Raw genomic sequence first — 26,183 nt, 5'->3', positions numbered from 1 at the left:
ACAGTTGGTGTCCATAAAATGGCTTCCTTTATAACTTCCTGATATCGAGAGCAAGGAGGTGGTGGTACAAAACCATTGCTATTTGCTCTCGAACGGCACGGGTTGAGCCTCACATGAACTTGCAAAAAAAGAGACAAGTAGGGAGATAAATGTGATTAAGTTCCAGATACCACATGATGCACACTGTGGAGACATGACTTCTACATTGGACAAGTAAGCAAAATACACAAAACGTGCCAACTATCTTGTAACATGAGTAGGGCCAATACGACCTCTTCCCCCTTTGCTGTCCATTGCCTTCCTGATCAAAACACAACTACCATGGACTGCTGCAGCACTAGACTGTTCCTTATACAGATGCACCACCAAACACCCCAATAAACCGAAAACACACAGGATGTAGCTTTTCTATGTACTCCACTTCTAAATTGCACCCAAGGCAGCTATTCACACTTTCCAATTTGACTGTATTGACGACCCTTCTTTTCTCAGCTGTTCCCTGAAAACATTCTAATAACGAGTACTGGCAAAGCCAATAACTCATGTGTCGTCTTTGACAAGGTTTTTGTGTTGTCTTTTTTAAACTTTTATTTTTTTATCTACTATGGGCTTAAACCATTTTTTGCATCAAAAGCACACATTGCCACAATAGTCTCGGGAATGGAAAGAAACTTGTGTTCAGCTGTGCGCTTCTGAAAAAAGCAGAAAGCCCTCACTGACAGTGAAGTTGACTAATGGTTGACCCAAAGCTCCATGAGGCATGATGTAGGTGTGTATATATAGCGAAAGAGATAAAACATTTAAAACATTTTACAAAATCAAACCGCCTTGGCCAGTGTCAGAGCTAATAAAAGTCAGTCAGTGTTCTGTTACCAGCAACATAAGAAACAGAGCAGCGTTTTGATCATAACAAAACTTTCCAGACAGGAGCAGCAGCATTATACAGAACTACCAGCAACGTGTTTGTTAATCTTTAAAACCGACCTCCACCAGTCCGTGCCCAGCTGGAGCCGGAGAGAGATGGAAGGCTGAAGCAGCGACCTATTTCTCGCCTTTCAACCACAAGAGGGCACCACTGGACAAGGGTTGCTGCCCTTAGCTGCTGGCACGCTGAGCTTTATGAATCAGAGTGAGGGTTGAAATGTTGAACGGGAGGAGACGAACACGATGCTATTCTATTACCCAGTCTTCCTACATGGCATTCCTTTGATGCCGTACAAAAATGATTTCTGTGCCAAATACCAAAGATAGGAAGGACTTCTGTTACCGATGGAGATCAGCAACTCGGCCTTATTTCAAACAGCAGGTCTAAGAAGAGAGATGGTTTCTTATGTTTGACTTCCCTTATTTTCTATGTTTTCTGGAATTCTAAAGGATTGTGGATGCACTGCAATCAATATTATATACCTACTTTTTTTAAAAACATATTTTAATTGGCATTTTCATAAAGGAAACAAAACAAATCACATTGTGCATCTATATATAATTGCCACCTCTGGCTGCAATTAGATTCATTTTCATCACAATAAATGTCCAAAAAGTGGCAGGACAGTTTTTGCATTACATGTGAGTTACCCAGGGGCTGCTCCTCCATTAGGGCGGAGGAGCGTTGCCCTCCACCAGCAGCGGCAGCTGCAAAACCTTTAAAAGAAAGCCATAAAAAAACTTTTTTAAAGGGGCGGGGCCACTGGGTGACGAGCAGTGAGGGGGATGCTCAGCACTCCCCCTCAGAGTGCATGTGTGTTTGGCCGGATGCTCTGAGCAGCATCACGATTGGCCGCAGGGCAGGAGTGGAGCCTGTGCCTGCAGCGACGGAGAAGGAGGAGCGGAGCGGCTCGGCGCGTGTAGTTAAGGTAAGTGATTTTTTAAAATCATTCAAAATTTTATTTTAGTTCCCCCCCCACCCACATCCCCCGCGTGCCTCCCCTTCTGCATGCCGCGATCCGCTGCTGGAGTTACCATGTGATAATAAAGAATGCTCTACTTTTCACATGTTGTATTTTCCTGCAAGCATTTTAACCAAGAATCTGAGGTGGCCAGTAAGCATCCAACTTTACTACAAACTAACAACTTGTTTAAAAAAGCCACAGTCCATCTCAGGGGTCTACTGTTGTCATCTTCAAAAGGTCTCGGTGTAGTCATAGTTGGAGAGTGTTTTCCCTTCAACTTACACCTACAAGTAATAAGTGTGTGGAGGGGATCTTAGAGGCCACGCGGTCTGACATGTTTGGGACCCCGTATTCCCAGTGATTCATATGTGGGTCAAGGTGCGTCTTAGGACTCCCGTATCTCATCTGTTGATTTTGCTTAGGGGTTTCCCCGGGCTCACCAGCTTATGGGGCCCAGTACTCATGTCGCCCCCCATGTCAGCCTCCACCAGAGCCCCGCCGGTGGCCATCCCTGTATTCCCCTTGTGTCATCCCTAATCAGTGCACCTCCTCCCTGGCCTACAATGCCTAAATCTAAATCTTTGGTACCCATTTGCAAATGTTCACGAAATTTCCCCCCAAAATTTGACCTTCATATGAGCTGCTTTCTGGAAAGTTTCGAGGTCATCCGTCAAGCAGGGGGCCAAGAAAACAGAAGAGTCCCAAAAAGCTTTTTCCCGATTCATTTTTCCATAGGGATTTTGAACAGCGTTAGCCCCAAAACCACTGGATTGAATTACACCAAATTCAGCAGAAAGGTAGCTCTTGGTCCATAAAGCAACTTTTGATGTATTTGGTGTAAATCCGTTAAGTATTTTTTTTAGTAATTAAAGAAAAAACAAATTTGTATGTATAAGGACAGAAAGGCTTTGCAAACCCTCCTGATCTCATGCTAAGGTCTGATTGGTTGCCATCACTTCAACAAGGTAGAAAAAATGATAAAAAAAACAAAAGGGAACAGGGTAGAGCCACCCTGACCCCTTAGCTCTAGTGTTGGGGTGCCAGAGGGTCCTCTCCAGAACAAAAAAGCATTTATTTTACATTTTCAGCTGGAATCGCGGCAGATCTGTGGATCTGCTGAAAATATAAAAGCGGGTTCCCGCGTTTGTTTCACTAAAGACCCTGGGTGGGCAAGACCCAGAGGGGAACCTCCACTTTCCTGGGGCTCAAAGAAATATAAGGAGGGGTGCCACAAGGTCCCCCCCAGTCCCTGGGACCACCACCTCCCTGGGGCTACAATAAAAGAGTGAAGGGGGTCTGTTTCAGAACCCCCGAGCCCCGGGGACCACCACCTCCTAGGGGCAAATGCAACATTGGAGGGGACCGCGCAGCCCCCCCCTTGAGGAGCCATACATGGGCCTGGGGACCACCACCACCCAGGGCCGGCTCCTGCTTTGTCCCGGGGTGCCCACCCCCGGGACATAGCTGTTTGGTTTTGCTAGGTGGGAGCTGACAGCCGAAGGCCTTGCACAGCCCAAGGTTGGGTGATTATAGGGGTCTAGGCCCAACCGCTGCTGCACACAGCCAAAGGCCATTCTTGGTGGTGGTTGGATTAATGTATAATAATGAAAATAGAAATGAAAATTACTTTACATTAAAAAAAAAACATAGAAATTCACTGAAAAAAACAAAGGATACAGGGATGTTATACTTAGGAAATAGAATTAAAAAACATAGAAATTCTCTTAAGGTTACAGGGGTGTTATAGTTAAACTCACATTTTAAATGTACCAAACCATAGAAATGCACCTGTTATAGTTATAGTTATCTCAAGTAACTATAACTCGTGCTTAAGGTAACAATAACTCAGGCCCTTGCCATGCACTGCTAATTACCCCACAAATTATGGCACTCATGACATCTTTGATAACATCTTTGATGATATCAAAGTAGTATTTGCAGTACAAATGTTGACAAAAACATGCATGGCGGGGACACGTGTTATAGTTACCTTAGGGCATGAGTTATAGTTACTTGAGATAACTCTAACTGTAACAGGTGAATTTATATGATTTTGTACGTTTAAAATGTGAGGCTAAATATAACACACCTGTAACCTTCGTTTGTGTGTGTGTGTGCCCATGCAGTCATGAGCATAGCACAGAACATGAGGTCCTGCCACTCCCCACATAAAACTCAATCTTGCAAATATCCAGATAAAAAAAAGTAGATTTAAACATATATTTCCTGATCCTACTAGTTAGTTAATGTGCTATAGAATACATTATAAACAAAGAAAACAGCAATGCAGAGTGAGGAATAACGGATTTTGCAATGAGCAGAGTGCATGTGTGTTTGGCCGGATGCTCTGAGCAGCATCACGATTGGCTGCAGGGCAGGAGTGGAGCCTGTGCCTGCAGCGACGGAGAAGGAGGAGCGGAGTGGCTCGGCGCGTGTAGTTAAGGTAAGTGATTTTTTTAAATCATTCAAAATTTTATTTTAATCCCCCCCCACCCACATCCCCCGCGTGCCTCCCCTTCTGCATGCCACGATCCGCTGCTGGAGTTACCATGTGATAATAAAGAATGCTCTACTTTTCACATGTTGTATTTTCCTGCAAGCATTTTAACCAAGAATCTGAGGTGGCCAGTAAGCATCCAACTTTACTACAAACTAACAACTTGTTCAAAAAGCCACAGTCCATCTCAGGGGTCTACTGTTGTCATCTTCAAAAGGTCTCGGTGTAGTCATAGTTGGAGAGTGTTTTCCCTTCAACTTACACCTACAAGTAATAAGTGTGTGGAGGGGATCTTAGAGGCCACGCGGTCTGCGCATGTTTGGGACCCCGTATTCCCAGTGATTCATATGTGGGTCAAGGTGCGTCTTAGGACTCCTGTACCTCAGCTGTTGATTTTGCTTAGGGGTTTCCCCGGGCTCACCAGCTTATGGGGCCCAGTACTCATGTCGCCCCCCATGTCAGTCTCCACCAGAGCCCCGCCGGTGGCCATCCCTGTATTCCCCTTGTGTCATCCCTAATCAGTGCACCTCCTCCCTGGCCTACAATGCCTAAATCTAAATCTTTGGTACCCATTTGCAAATGTTCACGAAATTTCCCCCCAAAATTTGACCTTCATATGAGCTGCTTTCTGGAAAGTTTCGAGGTCATCCGTCAAGCAGGGGGCCAAGAAAACAGAAGAGTCCCAAAAAGCTTTTTCCCGATTCATTTTTCCATAGGGATTTTGAACAGCGTTAGCCCCAAAACCACTGGATTGAATTACACCAAATTCAGCAGAAAGGTAGCTCTTGGTCCAGAAAGCAACTTTTGATGTATTTGGTGTAAATCCGTTAAGTATTTTTTTTAGTAATTAAAGAAAAAACAAATTTGTATGTATAAGGACAGAAAGGCTTTGCAAACCCTCCTGATCTCATGCTAAGGTCTGATTGGTTGCCATCACTTCAACAAGGTAGAAAAAATGATAAAAAAAACAAAAGGGAACAGGGTAGAGCCACCCTGACCCCTTAGCTCTAGTGTTGGGGTGCCAGAGGGTCCTCTCCAGAACAAAAAAGCATTTTTTTTTACATTTTCAGCTGGAATCGCGGCATATCTGAGGATCTGCTGAAAATATAAAAGCGGGTTCCCGCGTTTGTTTCACTAAAGACCCTGGGTGGGCAAGACCCAGAGGGGGACCTCCACTTTCCTGGGGCTCAAAGAAATATAAGGAGGGGTGCCACAAGGTCCCCCCCAGCCCCTGGGACCACCACCTCCCCGGAGATTTAAGCAAATATGAGGTGGGACCACCCCCCGCAGTCCCTGGGACCACCACCTCCCTGGGGCTACAATAAAAGAGTGAAGGGGGTCTGTTTCAGAACCCCCGAGCCCCGGGGACCACCACCTCCTAGGGGCAAATGCAACATTGGAGGGGACCGCGCAGCCCCCCCCTTGAGGAGCCATACATGGGCCTGGGGACCACCACCACCCAGGGCCGGCTCCTGCTTTGTCCCGGGGTGCCCACCCCCGGGACGTAGCTGTTTGGTTTTGCTAGGTGGGAGCTGACAGCCGAAGGCCTTGCACAGCCCAAGGTTGGGTTTTTATAGGGGTCTAGGCCCAACTTCTGCTGCACACAGCCAAAGGCCATTCTTGGTGGTGGTTGGATTAATGTATAATAATGAAAATAGAAATGAAAATTACTTTACATTTTAAAAAAACATAGAAATTCACTGAAAAAAACAAAGGATACAGGGATGTTATACTTAGGAAATAGAATTAAAAAACATAGAAATTCTCTTAAGGTTACAGGGGTGTTATAGTTAAACTCACATTTTAAATGTACCAAACCATAGAAATGCACCTGTTATAGTTATAGTTATCTCAAGTAACTATAACTCGTGCTTAAGGTAACAATAACTCAGGCCCTTGCCATGCACTGCTAATTACCCCACAAATTATGGCACTCATGACATCTTTGATAACATCTTTGATGATATCAAAGTAGTATTTGCAGTAAAAATGTTGACAAAAACATGCATGGCGGGGACACGTGTTATAGTTACCTTAGGGCATGAGTTATAGTTACTTGAGATAACTCTAACTGTAACAGGTGAATTTATATGATTTTGTACGTTTAAAATGTGAGGCTAAATATAAACACACCTGTAACCTTCGTTTGTGTGTGTGTGTGTGCCCATGCAGTCATGAGCATAGCACAGAACATGAGGTCCTGCCACTCCCCACATAAAACTCAATCTTGCAAATATCCAGATAAAAAAAAGTAGATTTAAACATATATTTCCTGATCCTACTAGTTAGTTAATGTGCTATAGATTACATTATAAACAAAGAAAACAGCAATGCAGAGTGAGGAAAAACGGATTTTGCAATGAGCAGAGAGGACAAAGGTGACCATCTGCACATAAAATAGGCCTGTACCATACAAGACAGTGAGAGGCTGTGTGCTAATCCCCTGATGGGGTAGTCCACAAAGATATGCCTGGGTCCAACTGGTTTGTCTCAGAGCATAGTAGGTCCAGGCAGTAAAGTGACTGAGTAAACTGACTGTGGAATAAGAATACCCCAACAATAGACACCCAGCTGCAATGACATGGGGGGAGTGGTCTGCTGTCTAACTCCACACAGAAGACACAGCATAGGGCAGCTGGCACACACAATCTCAAACACAGAGATGGACAGATGACTATGGGAAACCCCCGGAATGATCCTTGGTGGCTCACCATCACCTGCTCTTAGACTCTGGGGGGAGAGGGAGGTGCTTAAGATGCCACTAATCAGAACACCTGGAGGCAACTGGTATTTGTTACACTTGAATGTTCCACAATCCATAGCTGGAATCATAATACCATGTGAGATGCTGCTACTTCTATAAGGAAGTAAAATAGATAGGTTCCAAGATCCCACATCAAGTGCACAGAAAGGTGATTCTAGAAAGGACTGGCTAAGAAACACTGCTGATGAAAAAAAAAAAAACGAACAGTTTAGAAGACGACAGGGAAATCTTATATCAAGAAATAAGGAAGTGTAGCCCAGTGTGAGAGTGTGAATTTTCTAATATGGTTATTATTGATTTTCATATTAAAAATGCGTAATGAACTAACGTGTAAGACGAGAAGTTTCTGAAATGTCTGTTTTTCAGTTCTTGGCTGAGCAAAATTATATTCAGATGCTGAAGTTATTTTCCATGATTCAAAGCTTTCATAATAAGTGTTTTTGAAGCTTGGGTATATGTAACCACAGCTACCCCTAGTGGGTTGCGGTGCCATGTCTTACAAGGTTGTGTATTAACCAAAAATTACATAAGTTGAAATATCCTATTGTTTGAGAATGTTACTAATATCTGGTCTTTCCTCGAGGATGGAAGTAGAAGTTACAGTGAAAGTTTCTTCCTGAGAACAACATTTGCGAGAGGCAGATGAGACAATGGAGTTACAGACGAGACGGAAGAAGAAAACTTACATCGAAAGAAAATGTTATTGTTAGCGTAGGTTTGTCAAGTCATCAATTTATTTGTCGATTGGCTGAAATGAAACCATCCCATAGACTGACCAAACAGGAGTTAATTAGATTTTAGTATAACAGCCTGTGTAGAATGATTAATAGTTAGCACGCATTGGAGGGAAAGAGTAGGAGATCGTTGGAGAGAGTTGGTTCGTTGTTCTTCAAAAGCAGATGAGATTTGAGATTAGCTGTCGTTAGGCCCATAGCTGATGGTGTCCTGAGGCTGAAGCTGATCATTTGCTGTTACTACTACTGTGGTAATGTATTTTATTATATGTGAATTGTGTCTCTCTTGCTTCCCAGGTAATATCTACAAATGATGATTATATTGCTGCACATTAATAGTTTTTTTTAAATTATAATCAAGTTAGTTGTTTTCTAAATTTGTGTTACTCAATTATTTTCACATGAAGCCCAACATGTAATGCTAATCTGTGGTTAGTTAATTAATTTTGATATGCTCATTACCTGTTTTGAAATCATATGATGCTGAACTAATGCATACTCTACCATTATTACCAGTTTTTGTATTATTAATAAGTGTGATTCTATTGAAGATAATTTGTTTAATTGTAGTAATCAAATTGAGATCTATACATCATTGTAATCAGCCACTATTGATCTTATATGCTTATCATTTGTGTTTGAGAGTTATTTTCGTGACCTTAGCTTTGTTAATAAAGGGAAATAAATCTACAAATTCTTATTATTAAACTGGTGTAGTTATTGACTGAAGCTTTATAATATTGAATATTGTTGATTTGATGGTCCTCACACTTCCCATTGGTGACATCCCCTCAAACCTATGTCACTTCGATCCATCTTCCTCTAGCGCAGGATCCACTATTCAGAATTGAAAATAGCTAGGATCTCGTGGCGCACTCTCACCAGAGTCGGAGGACTACCCAACAAATGCAGATGTGGAAACATGTTTGCAGAAAAAAGGTTTTCTGGAATTGAAAAACATGTAAAATCCTCTACATAAACGCCAAAGTCCTAAAGGATCACCTGCTTATTAAATCATATTCAAATGATTGTGAATAACTATTTGAGAAAAATGTTATAGTAAGTCAGTGACACCATGGGGGTGGAGGCACAACATGCAATAACATGATGATTAATATTTACGGACAGAGGCAAGCTAAAGAAACCTAAACATGTGGGTTCAAAAAGAAATGTAAAGAAGATGAGAATGACTAAGGTGAACAAGATCCATCAAAAGAGGTTTCCCTATGCAATGAGAAGGATGGCCCAAAAATAACACATTTTCTAGATAATGAACAACAAGTATAACCCAACAGGATTTCACAAAGGCTACTGAGACACTTAGTGCAAAGCATAATGCAATGACATCATCAAACATTCTACAAGCAGCTCACCGAAAAAGCCATGGAAAACACCTTTGCAGCACAAAACAGTTCACACAAACAAGAAGTAATCCTAAACAAAAATGATACATGAACTGAACATCGAGCCTTCCCACGCATAAGACCACTGATCGTTTATGGCATAAACTTTGCACACATACATCTTGATGTACAAGACCCATGCTCCATATTGAGGGAATCCACGCTCAAGTTCATCACAAGAAAGAGAAGCCAATTGGGTAGAAAAAAAAACAATTCAAATAGTGGCACATACAGCATTTGTCTCTGTCAATGGCTTAAATATGGGATCTAAGAAACAACTGACTCTACAAGTCCACTGGAACCGAGGACAGAAAGTATTATCTCCAACAATAAAAAGAGCACGCCACTAACCCTTCACAGATGAGCCCAACTATCTTACCACAGCTAACTAGCTTCATCACAAGAAGCACCCCCTTAGTAAGAAGACTGGACAATCTATGTCGAACTAAGGGAAGCTAAGGCATTGTGAACATCAATAACCTCAATAGAAAAGCACCATTCCCCAAATCCTATCACCAAGTATGTGGCTGCAAATCACAGGGAAACCTGCACAAACAGGTAAACACATCAACAAATGAGAAAGTCAGTGGCTCTCTTCTTTTTAGCAACCCAAAAAGGAACTCTAATGAGCAACCAGCCTCCCCTAAACACTTCTTACGACCAACCAAAATGATAATGAAATAAAATGTAACCTTTAGTTTACTTATGTTTGAATTTCTGATTTTTACTTGACTCAGACTCACACCACCAAGTCTTTGAGAGTAGACCTGATCAGAAGCCCTAGGGTCACATACAATATCGTATATCTATGGTCCAAACACTAAAAACGAATGCCAAATCTTAGGCCCCCCAGACACCAGGTCCACACATAACTTGTCTGCCTTTTTAACGAGTTGCCCAAGCTAGATAGAAAAATCATGAGAACACAGGGGATCAGAAGTTATGGAGGGATTGCCTACTGTATGCTGATGATGCACCGTGCACGAAGATCCAAGTGTCCTTCATTCCACTTATTTGAGTGCACTTTGTGTAGTTTATCCAAATACAGCCATCATCCATCATAACATCAGCTATCGATCAAACACAAGGATACAACTCCTTATTGGATTAACAATTGATTGGTTTTAATAGAAATCAAGTGCATTACTACCCCCAAAATGTCCTGGTGCTGATGTCTCCAATAGTACTGCTGTGAGTGTATAATGGCCTCACTTACAACTTATGGATCAGAGGGTTCTAGCAGTAGGAGGCTTCAACTCTCGAGTGACATTCTCAAGATTAAAAATGCAGCAGAAATCACAGAGAATATGCAAGCCGTAGGCTTCAACTAGTTTCTGGTTGATGCCTCAAGACATGGCTTCAAGACCAACAATAAGCTGACCACTCTCAGTAATCCCTCTCATATTCTTTGTTCTACAAGCCTCGCTCTGTTACTGGAGAGTAATAAAACTCTGTCAGGGCCTACAGATGTCAAGGATCATCACAACGTCTCTAGAGGCCTTTCCTTAAATATACACACCACACCAGATTATTGGTTCATTTAAGCCACAGGGCGGCCTCCTTAGAAGGTAGAATTACTATGTAGGTAATCATAATGCATGCCCACAGCATCTTCCTGGTGTCTAACTACATGCTTTCATGATTTACAGAACTCTGATCTACATTTGAAACCAAAAAGAAGATGACTGCAAGTGTGTTTCAATGACTCTGATCTACAAGGGAAATACATATTAATAGTTCTTCTCCCAATAGCTTTCCTAAACTGAAGAGGTCACAGTTCTGTTTTAAGAGGACAGCGAGTTTCTCATTAAATCTAAGTATTTCTGCAGTGTTGCATTCAAAATATCTCCTTTAACACTCATGCCATGCATTTCTGCTCTATTGAAAGACTCACTGATATTGGTTCTGGCTCTCATCTGCCTGTTGATACTTTGCTCTATGCTGGAAAAGAAACATCAGGTTTCATCTTCCATGCTACATCACCAGCCTAGCTCTGGTGGAGTACTCTGAAAGTTGCATTTTTAGAGTTGCACCTAGGCCCGTTGCTGACTATAATACATAACAGGTCTTTTACTCACTACACTGCTACGTTTTATCTCTTGGGCTCCCTGTGAGCCATCCCTCCATGGAGCACACAGCCTCTTCCACTTTCCTCCTGTGTTCTCTATTTTCTTACTGGGCAACTCAGTGTCTCTCTAGTAACAGCCACTTATCGCCAACGCTTTTTGTTATCCAGAATACCGCCATTACTGAAAAAACATGTATTACCCTCCTCTCATTTCAACTACTGGACTGTCTCATACATTTCTTCTCTAAGATTCCCAGCTTCCCAGTGGTCAATAGGTTTGCTACCTACTTTTTGACCAACATGCTACTTGATTCCCACCAATCAACTTTCAGGATCTTCCCTCAAGTAATTTAACACTCTCATACTTCATTAACTTCATCATGGCTTTGGTCTTGCCTATCCATCAATTTATTGCCAATCCAAAGGTTCCTCTCTCAATCCTCAAACGCCCTCTGTCAGTGGGTGTCCTCCCAGACTTAGCACAGATTTCACAGGTTTTTCTCACTTGGCGTAAATATCTCCGAACAGTATCCTTGGAATTTTGTGTACCTGTTAAGTGCTCCCTTGCTTCCTAGCTACGTTTGCACTTTACCGGTATCATTAAATATACACCTACGCACACATCACACCTCTTCTTTTGTTGATATGAAATCCTCTTTCAGCTTTCCCTACCACCTATAGAGCAACGATACCCAAATCTTCCGTTCCTTCCTTCACTCCACCTGTGGGTGCACCATTACGTTTATACTTACCAGGAAGCAATGGATGGATTTATGCTCCCTTATTATAATATTAGAACATATATTATTTCTATTCCTGCATCCTCACACCCCCTCTCGATAAACTCTACTAGTTCATTTCCCTACATAATATGCTGTCTTCCTCCACAACTCCCAAAAACCAAGGCATGTTTGCACAGGACTAGAGGTCTTGGTGATACCTTCCCCTTTCACAGCGTTAAGTCCCCAATGTATTCTCATTTCATGTGCAAATTAGATTTCCGTAGTATAGCTTTACCCCCACAGACAAAGGTAACAAAAAATGCTCCCAAGAATTACTTTTTCTATCACCAACATCCCACTATCCTTGAGCGTCTATAAGCCAGATGGTGGTCTGCAAGTAGCGGACTCCATTTAACCTCACCTGTGATACGCTCGTTCCATCTACCTAGCCCTTATCACTAGAATATCTTGCCTGTTAAGGACGTACCCTGTCTAACACCATTGAGTGTCCTTCTGAAGACCAGCCTCCTTGAGCCAGAACCCGCAAGGCACCCAACTCTGTCCCCATGTGTCTTCCATCCTATCTTGTAAATTTCAAATGCATAAATAAACTGTAACGCTCTCCGTCTGGAACAATGCTGGTTTATCTTCTCTGTGTTTCTGTTTGAAAATGCCATGCTCTTTTTCTGTGTAATAAAATAAATACATGCTTTGATAACTTGCAGGGTGGACCTAAGTTTATTAAGGCATGATTAAGAAATACCAGCTTCAGTACCTGCTCTCTGGACCGTGCTTGGTGCGTTCCCTACTCCTTGGCTTCTTTGTCCAAGTTTGAATTTATTACAATTGCTAATATAAGATATCTATAGTTGAACTCCATTCTTCACTAAAGCATACAAAACCCTTCGTAGACCTCTATTTAGCAGTGCCTCCTATTGGATTCAAAGTCCAGCCTTACCCACAACAAGGACCTACTTTACATTTTCTCTGCTCGAGTGTAGACACTCTCAATGCCTTCTATCCACAAACCAATATTCTAGCTACAAAGACTGTTCTTTTCAGTACCTTATAAGAGCCTCCAAATTTTAAATGACCTAACATCCTCTGCAAATCTTCGTGCATGTGCAGACTCTTGCCACTCGTGTCTGTCCACGCCGCCACTTATCAACCCTTCATCGTTTCTAACAAATATTCTGTTGCTGGAGTTCTCGCTAACTCTGGCAACTGCTTGTCAGTCGGCACAAAAAAGCATATGAGAGAAGGACTCATACTCCTCAAACGCAGCCTAGAGATCAGATCATAGGTATGATTTCCACAATACGGTGGGTGGAAAGAGCGGGGCAGAAAGCGGCTGCAATTTTACACTCCTTGGTGCTGCCTTTAAAAGCTGGCAACAAGATTTCCACTATTTCTCCCAGCCTTGGCAATCTCCAGCTTGGAAAGACCAGGAGTAATTGAAAGAAAATACATTTGGACAATAACATACGCTTGCCCAAGTATTCGTGAAAGCGTGATCATTTTGTTCAATTTTGGCCCATAAGAAAGGCATTGGAGGTGAGTAGGTCAATAAAATATCAAACGAACTGAAACTAGCTCTTATAACTGGGTTCTGAATCCTTAGCAATCTAATAGGCATGCTGCTGCAGCAAAGAAAAAAATCCGGTGATTTTTTAAATCCATTCCTCAGGCAGATTAATTGTAAGCTTGACCTGTCCTTGATTTCTGCTCCTATCAACAAAATGCTTTGAACACATATGAAATGACAGCAGCAGCGATGAATCCAAAAAAATGTTTAACCGAGTAAGCTGCCCATTTGATCAAACTAAATGAGTTTGTGGTGCATGCGGTCAGGATTCCTGTTGCTAGGAAAAAGTTAATGAGCGAATTTAGTGCTAGAAGCCAAACAGTTCTCCACTTGGGTGATGCACAAATCGAACGCCAATTCTAAATGCAACGAAATGGACAAGAAACACACAGAGTTTCAAGATGAACTCGAAGGATCTTAAACTTTTTAAATGTAACTGATGTAGAAATGATGAGTGCAGAGTACTACATAGGCAGACAAGAGACGTTACAGGAGGGCCTATATTAAGTATGTGTGCAGTATATGTACAGCACAAACCTGGTCAAAAAGCAGTGGAGCGGTCCATATAGTTAAAGGAAAAGATAGAGGTAATAGTGGTGGGAGACGAAGCTGGGATCTAAATAAAAGTGTAGGTGGACTGTTACCTTTTGTGATGTAAGATGTTAGAAGAGGTGTGTCCTCAGCCCTTTCCTAAAACTGTGCATGAGGGGAGAAGGCATGGTGCCCCATTTTTTTTTTCACTTCTTTTTCTTCAGACTGAGTCAGAGGTGGTGAGCGTGTCAGTCAGATATGCAGGGCATCCTAATTCTCACAAGTCTAAAACATTTAAGCCAGGTGTATTACAATAATGATCTATTTAAGCCCTGTAAATTTCCACCGTTAGCAGCAAAACCCTGTGACCCAACTACAGTGTTGTCACTGATCATGCTAGTGTCTCCTGACACAGAAGGGAGCTGCCCTTGCAGTGAGCGGGTCTCCCAAATGTGTGAATCAGAAACTCATAGGCAGCAATGGGAGGGCCCACGCTGCCAGCCAGTGAAAGCAGATATACAAGAAGGTCTTGCTTCACACAGGTAATAATCTTTAAACTTGGAATTCAATGCTGTGCTTCAAAGCGATATAGTGAAGGTATGCTTGATAAAACTAATTTATGTCACTAAGGGTATCTCCCTGGGAAATACCATTCTGCTTTATTTAGAGTTTCTTGCTTGCACTCTACCCCTCAATACCAGGAGTGGTGAAAGCTCCAGAGAGCATCTCAAACTCACTGTCAGAAAATGGCCCGGTAATGGGGGGAAATACATGTAAAAATATGCATTGTAAATCCGCATCTGTATCGTATTCCCTATTACCAAGTCATTATCTGGTACACGGCTTAGGAATAATGGGAAGATACCGCATGGTATGTGTAATTGTGGATGTAGAGTTATTGCCACACAACTATCATGCCCCTCGCGATTAGCCTAATAGAGTTTCACTGATTACACAGTTCTAAAATGGACCGGAAGAGAGTGAGGTGTTCCTAACTGTGAGAGTCAGTTACTCTGGTAATATTTTGCAATAGATAAAATAAGTATACAGCCTGGAATGAAAACTCAACAATAACTATGAGGAGTAAGTGCTGTTCTGCCACACTGAGTAGGCATGACCCAGAAGTGATAATGCTGCATAGGTGGAGACACAGGAAACATGCATAAGACTTGGTCAACATAGTATCACATAACTGATCAGGACAAAAAGGTGTTATAATTTTGTGAGTAAAAGAAATGGAGATTTGCCAAAAGCTGCTGAAACACAGAGAAAGCAAGAAACCTAATCTGCCAACTGTGCACCTAATCTCACTACTAAATTTCACTCTATATGAGTTCCCATTACAACAGATAGATCTTTACCTGGGTGGATGAGAAGACAGGCACAAACATCCAATGTTGCATTCAGCTACTCGGGTGATCCAGGAATGGAAAGTGTGCTTAGCTGCATGAACTTCTCACCATTAATTATTCCACCGTAGTCCTTCATATCAAGATGTACATCTACATCCCCAATTCCTCAGTTTCGTGACATACCTATCACAATGTAGGCAAACAAGCCAGGCCATGGGACCAACTCCTAGCAAGCATTCATCCCCATACCACATTAGGCCTTTGACCATGCACAGCATGGAGTTGGTCACTGGGTCTGGCCTGCACCCAAACCCCCACTGCCAACGAAGCATTCACAAGATGCCAACCCCACAGTGCGCCTGGTCTTTGGCCAAGTGCGGCATGGTGTTTTCGTGGGCCAGGTCCTGCACCTACCTGCCAGAGTTGCCCAACACTGTGTCCCTGTGGCACACAAGCCATGGGCACCGGGATATTGGGTATAAGGCCTAGTGCCAAAACTCCTAAGGATGCACATGGCTGAATACAAGACAGAGCTACTGACTTTGTCAAAGGATCAGAACACCAAAATATAACATGTGGCCTATTTGCTTTATAAAGGGGTCATAATATCGTCATATGTAAACAACATGTATTATCTCTGTCAGAAGCTGACCAATAATTATAATGAAATGTATACACAAAATACAGTACAACATTCCATAAAATTCAATTGATCATTCTGTGCAAAGTTAAAAGAATACATAAAAAAATACTTATTTCATCCAGAGTTCTAAAATCTTGAAATACTTCAGTTAATCTGCATCTTTTCTGACAGGCATATAGGAAGTATCTTGACACCACAAAACAGCTTTATTAAATAAAACAAGTCTTTTTTCAACATGTTTTAGCTACAAAGTGCAGCCATAAAACCAACCACAATGTGGTTCTGCACTCCAACTGAGGAGCTTAGAGTTCCAGCCAAGAGTGCTTTAAAAATATGGGAAGCTCTCCTGGTGTCATGAATGTAATGACTCAGGACACTTACTGTGTTTTTTAAGTTGCTGAGGGACTGCTGCACTCCCTGCATCCCCCACAATAGTAAAACAAAATGATTCGTGTTGCTCCTTGCTATTCTAGGAGCACCACCTAGCTCACAAAAATATAAACAAAAACAGGTATTTTATATACTTTTATATACATACATATACTTTCTATATATGTGTGCATGTGTGTGTGAGAGAGACACCCACATATATGTACAAATAGAGGGTATTCTTTCATAATTAAGCTTTCCCAGTTGGGCCACTAAGCATCAGCCTCTTGCTTCGCACATTGCTCTGTGTGGGTACAAATCCTCTGACGTCTGATGTTTAACATTTGAGTACACATCAAATGTGGTACTTACATCTCCGGAAATGTCCGTCTGAGACCCTGCTTCTAAAGTTTGCCTGGACAGCGACAGGTGTGAATTCACCAAATTGGATCTCAAATCAGGCTCAGAATTTCCAATTCCCTGGTCTAGGTGAAAACGTTCCTTCAGTTTAGCAAGACTCTGCAAAAGGAAACATGAGTGATTTAGCTGCAAATATTTTCCTGCAGTTGCTTATTAACTAAATAATATCTTCTCCTAAACTGATAATGGAAAGTAGTTCTGTAAAAACATGTCCACAATCAGGTCACAATTGGGTGAAGGTCTACAAAATGCATTACAAAAAGAACCTAAGTTACTCAAGAAACAACATGCCACTTCTATCCCTATAATCAAGAGTAAAAATACAGAACAGGAACAAATGTAGACAGAATTGTTGCAAAGTCTCCATTCTGAACAAAAGGACAGAATGTGGGAGGAGTGGGAGGTTATGTGGTGAGTGCAATTGAGCTTCAGAACATGTACGAAAAAAATACAGACACATTTTAAACAACATTTTGTAAGGTACAATTACAAATGACATCAGGGTGCATAATCTAAAACACTCATTAATATTAAAATAAATATTTGTATCTCTTAAAGGTCTGTGAAGAAAATGTGAAAATGAGTACACTGTGATGATTCCTCACTTAGTCCCCAGATAGGGAGAGCTGAGCACCTAGAGTCTAATCTGTGAACTGAGCACTATGGCCTGACTCAGGTAGAAACAATATATCCAGAGTGTAGGCATGCCTGTACCTTTGTCGTTGTTAGTACCTGAGGGATGACATTGCCAACTAGTTACAATGCATGACATCACTAATCTTGACCACCCGTTGATTTTACTTAGCACCACCTTATCCCTACTTGATTGCACGACCAGGAATGTTTGCAGATGAGGTGCCCAATGCTGAACCTAGTTGATCTTGAAACGTTGTATAGAGATGTCAATTTTTGTTGGATAAGGAATATCGTCAAACCTCTGTTTCATATTTAATTCATTTAAACGTGAGGGAGCTGTAATTAGGAAACACAAATAACTCAAGTCCACACTCGCCTACAAGGGAGGCCTACCATGCATGAGACAAATGTCTACAACCCAAGGAGTTGTGATCCTGCTGTTGAAGCTGATCTCCTAAATGTAGATCAGCTCACGGAAGGCTTGAGGAGCAACCCAAGGGTCTTGGCATTATTGGCTACCTAAGGGCTGAATCTCTCAAAATGTATTAGTCTGAATCAATCTTATACTTGGCCTTGTCTGCTGAAGTTGGCGACCAAGACCAACTCTGTCTTCAGGGTGTTCAGCATCAGGTAGGCCATTCATACCCCGATCTGACTGATAAAGAGACAGTTCCTTAGCAAACGAAACATCTGCCAGAGAGACCTGAATGACAAAGAGGCAGTCCTTTAGCACTCAATGTATCTACCAGATGAGACCTCTGTGTATGGGGTGTAACATTTTGATGTTGTTGAAAGCCAGTATACCTAAAGTTTTCAATTGGAGACTGAAGTTTAATAATAGGGTTCAGTCTTGGGATGCCCAAGAACTCATTGGGACACACTTTGAGTAGTTCATTTGGCTGAGTTGCTATCTTTTCTGGACGTAAGAACTGAATGTCTTAAGAGCACTGGTGGAGGACATCAGCAAACAATGCAGAGGCGTGGAGGAGAATAAGCAGAAAGGAATCATCACTGATGGTAAGGAGGAACGTTTCCTTCTTTACATGAATTGGGGTCAGCTTTGCCGAACAGCTATCCTTGGCTTTCTCTAGAAGAGACCTTCTCTGTATGAACAGAGCCAAAAGCATGTTCTTAGTACACAAAGGAGCAGAGCCAAATTAACTGCCTTGTCACTGGAATTTTATTTTACCAGGTTTTTTTATGTATCCAAGGTCTGGTACATTCTCCAAGCTACCACAGCGGACAAGAGCAACAACCTGCAGTGCTTATTGCTCTGGAAAATCTTCCCACTGCTCCGAACTCGTGATCAGGTGGGAAGCCCAAAATTCCTGATGATGACACATCTAGCCTAGACTATTACAACATCATTCACACAAAGACTATTAACTCAACTAGGGGCACATGCGCAAAGCTCAATACAGCTAACTCAAGCAGTAGAGTAAGGACAGGAGTTTTCGTAAGCCATAGGCTGAGGTCAGGAGTGGGTATTAAAATATGGGTCACAGCTATACACCTATTAGGAGAAGTTGCTAATGTACTGCTAAAGTGCTGCAGTCCCATTGAGAAGCACTACTTATGAAGGATTTAGATAAATTGGCGCTGATTAGTAGGTGTGCAGCCTCCTTTGGAACACGAGCAAGTTGTTAGTATTACCCCACGTGCCTCGTTTTAGTGTTGTGCGAAATCATATACCTATTTCCATAAAAGAATGTACTTTTTTGCTTGATGACAGCACTCAGTATTTTACATATTTCTTACCAGTATCGTTGAATTTGCGAGCATTTCAATAGTAGATTGAAAGATTGGATGAAAGCAGAACATCTCGAAAACAAATCGGAATTTGACTGTTTCTTTGATTTCATTTTAAATGTGGACATTTTAACAGAACTTGTTTAATCCTTTTTGGGTTAAATGTCAACATTGCCGTTTGCAGTGCATCAGTTCACTTATGGCTTCTTTTCGTTGTTTACATGGATGTAAGTCTGCTACGCAGCCATATAAATCAGATATTCATTTCCGTTCCTCTGCTATGTAGATCAATAGATTAGGAAATATTGTATGGCGGTTTACTTTCAAACTTAGGAGTATACTTCTGAGAGCAAGCTCTTCAGCTAAATATTACATTACTTATCCGGCATCAAAGCCCCTATCTCGGGTCACCTTCTGCATGTTTATATGGCACCAAGTAGGTACAGATCAATGAAAGTGTATGTTCCAGCTACCGAGATTCATCTGCGTATTTGACAAAATATCAAAAATTGATCTCATTCGTGTGCAGCAATAGAGCGGTATTACAACTGGTCACTCTCCTCATCGAGGTCTGGATATTTTGGGGTGAATACAGCTCTAGCAAACCCTGGTGTACCTTTGTAATTTTTGTTCATCATAAAACAGAAATGCAGGAATGTATCCATTTCCACCCTTATAGCACATAATCACTCCAGTGGGAGTTTGTGTTGCACAGCAAGTAATACAGGAGCGCTCTATGCCACAGGGTCGGACTGGGACAGAAAAGAGGCCTGGACACCAATTTAAGAGTGGACCCTTTAAGGAATCCATGGGCCTGAAGTATCATCATCCCAGTCTGCATTTCCTAAACAGCGATTTTTAAGAAATCGCCATTTAAGAAATGCAAAATGGGATGTATGAAAATTGCGATTCTGTAATAGCGATTTCTTAAAAGTTGCAATCGCTATTACCGAATCGCAATTAGGGAATGGGACTCCATTTATCCCTATGGGCCTGGAGAATATTTGTGGACATATAAAGCACACACATGCCCAGGGGGCATGTGTGCGCTACATGTCATTTATAAAAATGCATTTGTAATGCATTTATAAAATTTGCACATGCTTACCACCAAACTTGAGTTTGTGGTATTTGCATTTCCTAAATGGCAAATTTGCATTTAGGAAATGCATGATACATGTGAATAGGTAATCGCAAATAGGTATTCCTTAATCGGTAATCGGAGTCACAATTTTAAGGAATCGCTATTTTTGCGATTCCTTCAAATTTCACTGTGAATTCCTTTCATAAATCATGAAAGGCGATTTTGCATTCGCAGACGGTAGGAATTTTGCGATTCGCAACGTTTGCGAATGCAAAATCATTTGATACATCTGGCCCCATATGTCTAAAAAAGTGACCCACATTCGTAAATCAGGGCAGTTTTGAGCTTGTAAAGACACCATGTATAGGTGGTTTGCAAGGCATGAGAGGCTACATGCATATGTGCCTGCTGCAGGCAATGCTTGGGATAACACCAGAGAAATTAACAGTATGCCATTGCAGAAACAGGCCCACAAATAGCTCCAAAAACAGCCCATTCCCTGACCTGTGAGACGACCTTACAGGCCCTGCCAGACTGCTCTACCGACCCTGCACACACTACCACACTAATGTTTATAGTAACCCGCCAAGCTTTTCCAGGTATAGTCTTAGCCCTTTTACCACAATTTTTGGAGTCAACGGGTTTTGTCTCACAGCCATTTCAGTAGGTCAAACCAATGCCTCAAACTTAGCGGCATTCTAGCTGTTTACATAATAACGCGTGTGGTGATATGATACAGCAATAAAGGCAGATTTATTACAATTGATATTCAAAAAAATAAAAGAGGTTTCAGTTTAAAGCAAATCGGCATTCTCCATTCCTTCTCTTAGAAGACAAAATAGTGCAAAAACAATCTGCTGCAAGCTTAAAAAATCATGCGATCCGGCGTGCTCGTACGTCGCGGTAACATGTTAATCCAAGTTCAAGCTCTCGGCAGTATGGTATCGACTGACTCCACTACTTACGTGAATAAAACCGGAGTTAGGATCTCTTCCGAGCATAGGTGTTAAACTATTGCGGTTGTTACTAATTAGCTTTAACTGCGAGCCTGAATGCCATGAAAGGTAGGACTACCATTTTCCAACGTCTGTTGCTAAAAAACAAAAACAAAAAAAAGCACGTACCTGCATTAGATCTCGCTTTTCTTTCTCGCCAGAGCTGATGGCTCTCCGGATGGACTTCAGCTCACTGAGAATTGCTTTGGCTTCGCTAAGTTCATACCCACTCTGGCCTCCCGACATTTTATTATCAATTCTGCAAAGAAAGCAGGAGAGTCACATAAATACATACTGAAAAAAAACGTTACTCAACAGAAATGCTGTTTCCTGCCCATATTCAAACTATACTTGAAGCCTTGAAATCCATTTGATGTGAGGTAAACAGGATTTCCTCACCTGACCTACTTCCTTCAACAATACGAGGATCCCAGAGAAGCGAACATGAGTCAAAACACCCCCGCACTGTATACGCACAAAATAACTTTTAACTTGCGTTAACTGAGAGACTCAGTACACATTACTCATCTTAGACACTGGTGTACTCTTCGCTCAATGGTCCTGTTGACTGAATGCATGGATAACCTTAGGAGGGAAAGAGCGAGTTCGGCTGTTATGGCAATAAAAAACAGACAATGCCAAAGCAAATTGGTCTTGTGGTTGGGAACCACTGGCTTTACTAATGCTTTTAGACAATGGTGTACAGCATAGTTAAAAAAGGAAGATGCTATTTGGTGACATTGTCCAGCATGGGCAAAAGAAAAAGATAAAACCTGTATGACGTGAACACAGTAATTACTTGTCATGACGCTACTTGTGCCATGTCACTCAGTAGGCATGCATAAGTGTGATGAGACTGATTAGTGTGGATGCCATTTTTTATTTAACAATCTAAGATGGTAGACACCACTTGGATCAGTAAAAAAAATATACATGCTAGAGTACTTTTTTAAAAGGCAGTGTAGCCTAGCAACAATGGTAGTTGCCAGGTCGTCCTAAAAAAATGATATTTTTCTTTAAGTACCACAAGGAGTGGAGAAGCAACGATGGAGCACTTGGGAGGTAGGAAACAAAGAGAAGGTGGGGGAGCAATGGGCAAGAGGAGCAACAGATGGGGAAAGAAATGATATAATTATACAGAAGAAAAGGAGGGTGCAACACAGCAAGAACAAAAAGCAGCCTACAAGGGGGAGAGAGAAAGTGGGAGAGAAGGGAGCAATACAGAGGATGGTATAAGGATTTGGTGGGAACAAAGCTGCACACAATGTATAGCCCCTAAAAGCACATCCACTCTCATTGAGTGATGAAGGAAAAAGCAAACAAAGTAGCTCCCTAGATGAGATTAGTGGAAGGATACAAGTAAGCCAATCAAAAAGATAGAGAACGATGCTACAAAGGAGGAACCAACAGAAGAGGAATGCAAATCACTGAATACAAAGCAAGCAAATTAACTGAAATTGATGCAGCTGAAATGTGATTACTACTTTTGACGTCACTATTGATCATTTATATGTGACCATATTTGCAATATATTGTTTGAAGTTCTAACAAATTAACTTTTAAGTGGAGCACTGAAAGCCCATGGAAAGGTGCATTCACTGTAGGATAGTGATCTAATGTGAAGTCGTAGAGCTATTTTAATCTGAGTGTAATCATTTGTTTTGATTCTATGTGCCTCCTAATGTTATCTCGTTATAGTTTTCACTAAAACGATAATGAGAAGAAAATGTTTTAAATGTTACATGTTAATGTCAAAAATGTAGTTCTCCATTAAAGCTATTGAAATGTATTATCAAGTTAATTTTGCATTGCAATTGCTGTAAAATGAACATTTACACGTTTTATTGATGAAGGCAATATAATTATATTGTTTTATGTGTTTTGTTTAAAAGTAAATAAATGTGCCATGTCAATTCCATTTTCTTTAATGTAGTCATATTGATTTGCTAGGCCTCTGACTTTGCAGAAATGTGAGAATATGTTTAGTCATTCTTGCTAATGTGTCATTTCTTTCAGACTTCTTTCCCATTGAATGTTAGCTTGAAATCAGATGTCCCATTGTTTTACGCATAGAGAGCTTGAGAAAATAACCTTGAATTCTGTGCATGTGGGAACTGTGGACATGGACGATATATAATTGTTTCACATCGTACAGGAGAGGAAGGTGGATGCCTTTCCCATGTTGGTAATGTGAATCTTTCCTGATGTTACAGATTCATGTTGCCTAATCGATTTTGATTGGACAGTTAAACCTTCTGATTCATGTGGTGTGATAGATGGACAAAACATCTTTCACTTCGGACTTCAATTTACAATTCCCCAGTTGGATTATCAATAGTCTTTTTTTGGACCATAGGCAGACCACATCTGTACTTTGCGCTTGATTCTTTGCACGGATTTTGAGAGGTACAGACCTCTTTACTCTTGCCCTGTACCGTCCTTAATGCTGAGATGAGAAGACTTAGATTTTTCTTTTGTCCCATGAGAAGACTCTTGACTGAGCTTCTGACATGCTGACACAACACTTTGCCTTCTATATACTTTTTGCCAACTTTGGTTAGCTTTATCCTGCCCCAGATGTTGTTTTTTCCAAATTCTTTCTGTCCTTTATTACCTTTTGGCTCTTTGTCCCCATGTCTTGAAACCCAGTACTAGGAGAAATGTGAAACTTTGTGCCATTGAGAGATCCCCATTGTTTAAAAAATGAATTAGATAAATTGAAATTTATGCTAATGCTTAGAAGAAATGGTCAATGTTTATTCTCAGAACATCAGGTTCTGGTGCTTATGATATGTATTGCACTGATAGAATGCTTGTTGGAGGTTAGTCAAGCTTCAGATGTTCCAACGTCTTGGACATTCAATTGTAATTCTGTACCTTTATATTACTGTTTTAAGGATTGTCTAAATTAACCTGAGTCTAGTGACCTCATTACAAGTTTAGCGGTCCCACCGGGATGACAGGCGGGAACATTGTAATACGGGTTCCTGTCATCTGTCTAGCAGGAACTGTGCTACAATGTAGGACTTAGCTTCCTTAAGGGAGCTGTGCCCTATATCGTAGCACGGAGGGGGAGGTCCAGCACCCTCAGAATGTGCACTGTCTGCAAAGTAGACAATGTGCTTTCAGACAGTGCTGGGCATTGGGGTCCCTGGCACTGGCTTTCCAGCAGCCTTTCCATTTCGGGGTCCCCACCATGAAAAGGCTGGAGAAAAGTGGGGTTGTAATCAGCCAGGTGGCATTGAGTTGAGCCAGCCACAGCTGATTACAAGCTCAACCGCAGTCACCCCGTCGGGATCTGTGATCCTGGTGGGGATGGCGTCTTTTAGGCGGGTCCGCCCACCTAAGTCATAATTGGGTGGTCAGACCGCAGGAGTACGGCAGTGCGACTGTCAACGCGAGTGTGGCGGTCCTTGGGCCGCCACACTCGTAATGAGGATTAGGTCTGTAATAAAACCCTCTAACTTTATTTCTGACTTGGGTTTTCTTTGTGTGGCTATATTGGTCATACTGTAAATTGAAATGTTGATTGAATGTGCCATCGACTTTTTCTCCACCCCTTCTGCTTAGGTGAAAAGATCAGTTTACCTCGTTTAGGGCATACTTGAAATGCTCCAGCAAAATAAAGCCAACCAATGATAAGCAGTGGGCAGGCTCAAAGCCCACTGTAAGTTTGTGGTATGATCCACAAGAGGCTTTCACCTACTACACAACCAAAAACTGTCTGGCAGGCAAAACTTAATCAGTGGAGTAGCCCAGGCACATGCTTAATTCTGCCCGCACTCGGCAATGATTCCTTTATGAATGTTAAGCTTTCTTATCCATAGTTGAAATGTCTGAAGCTACATTTACAGGTTGACAACGTATCAAAGTGCTTGATTCAGTGATTTTAATATTTCAGACTAAGTTGGCATGACTTTAAAAAACAGAGATCAATTGTCTTGTTTGTTGGTGTTTACCAATTTTTTAAACCACGAGTAACACATTTACTGGGAATATACAACCTTGTTAATGGTGCTATGTTCATCTCAATAGAGATGAAAATTCTATTGCCTGTTGCATCATCTTATTTTTTACAGATGAGCATGTGCAAGCGCTCTGGACCATGTGGGCTTATAACCATGCCTTTCACTTACATTAGTTTGTGGGTTTGCCTTTTTAAAATCGATTGATTCCATTTGTGAAAGGCATGCATACGTTGTGCCTTTTCTGGTATTTAGCCCTCCTCAGGTGCACCGGTAAACTACTAAAAACAGCCTAGGCTCCCTGTTTTCAGCTGGTTTCTGTACTACTTTATCTTTTCATTTGCTGTGCAGCGCGATCTCGCTGGGCAGAAGTTGAGCACTTTGCATGGCATCGATTCTGTTACATGGATAATTGCACGTTTGCCGGTAACATGGATAATTGCACTTTTGCCAATAAGTTTCACTGTGAGCGAACTTCTGTTTCCTTTTATGTGTCTCCGTCATGCTCATGGTGATCATCAGCTCGCATATGTGAAGCTGTTTTACTTTTCATTATTAGTTTATGTGGCAAGAAAAGTTCGGTTAGGAGTTTACAACGGTAATAGCTCTAACGCGAGACACGTTGCATTGCAAATGCTTGTCTTTTTTGGCTCAGGTCTTTTCTTCTAAAGAAGTCCACAGCATTCCTTCTGGTGAAGCTTGGCTGTACAAACCATTCTTTATGTGCCACACTGTGCACCAGGGAGGGCTCCATCCATCCCGCTCCTCAAATACGAG

General features: G+C 41.6%; 1 protein-coding gene across 1 annotated transcript in view; it reads right to left on the bottom strand.

The window, feature by feature from the left end:
- Positions 1 to 26,183, bottom strand: part of WWC2 (WW and C2 domain containing 2) — an 800,549-nt gene that overhangs the window by 435,461 nt on the left and 338,905 nt on the right. Inside the window, exons 6-7 of the mRNA XM_069199258.1 lie at positions 21,571 to 21,700; positions 16,930 to 17,076 (exon numbers count right to left, since the gene is read on the bottom strand). Of these exons, the coding sequence (XP_069055359.1) occupies positions 16,930 to 17,076; positions 21,571 to 21,700 (277 nt within the window). The remainder of the gene's footprint in view (positions 1 to 16,929; positions 17,077 to 21,570; positions 21,701 to 26,183) is intronic.

The sequence above is a fragment of the Pleurodeles waltl genome, chromosome 1_2 (assembly GCF_031143425.1).
Source record: "Pleurodeles waltl isolate 20211129_DDA chromosome 1_2, aPleWal1.hap1.20221129, whole genome shotgun sequence".
Lineage (NCBI taxonomy): Eukaryota > Metazoa > Chordata > Amphibia > Caudata > Salamandridae > Pleurodeles > Pleurodeles waltl.
Note: the sequence above shows the minus strand (reverse complement) of the source record. Positions and strands in the feature narration are given on the sequence as shown.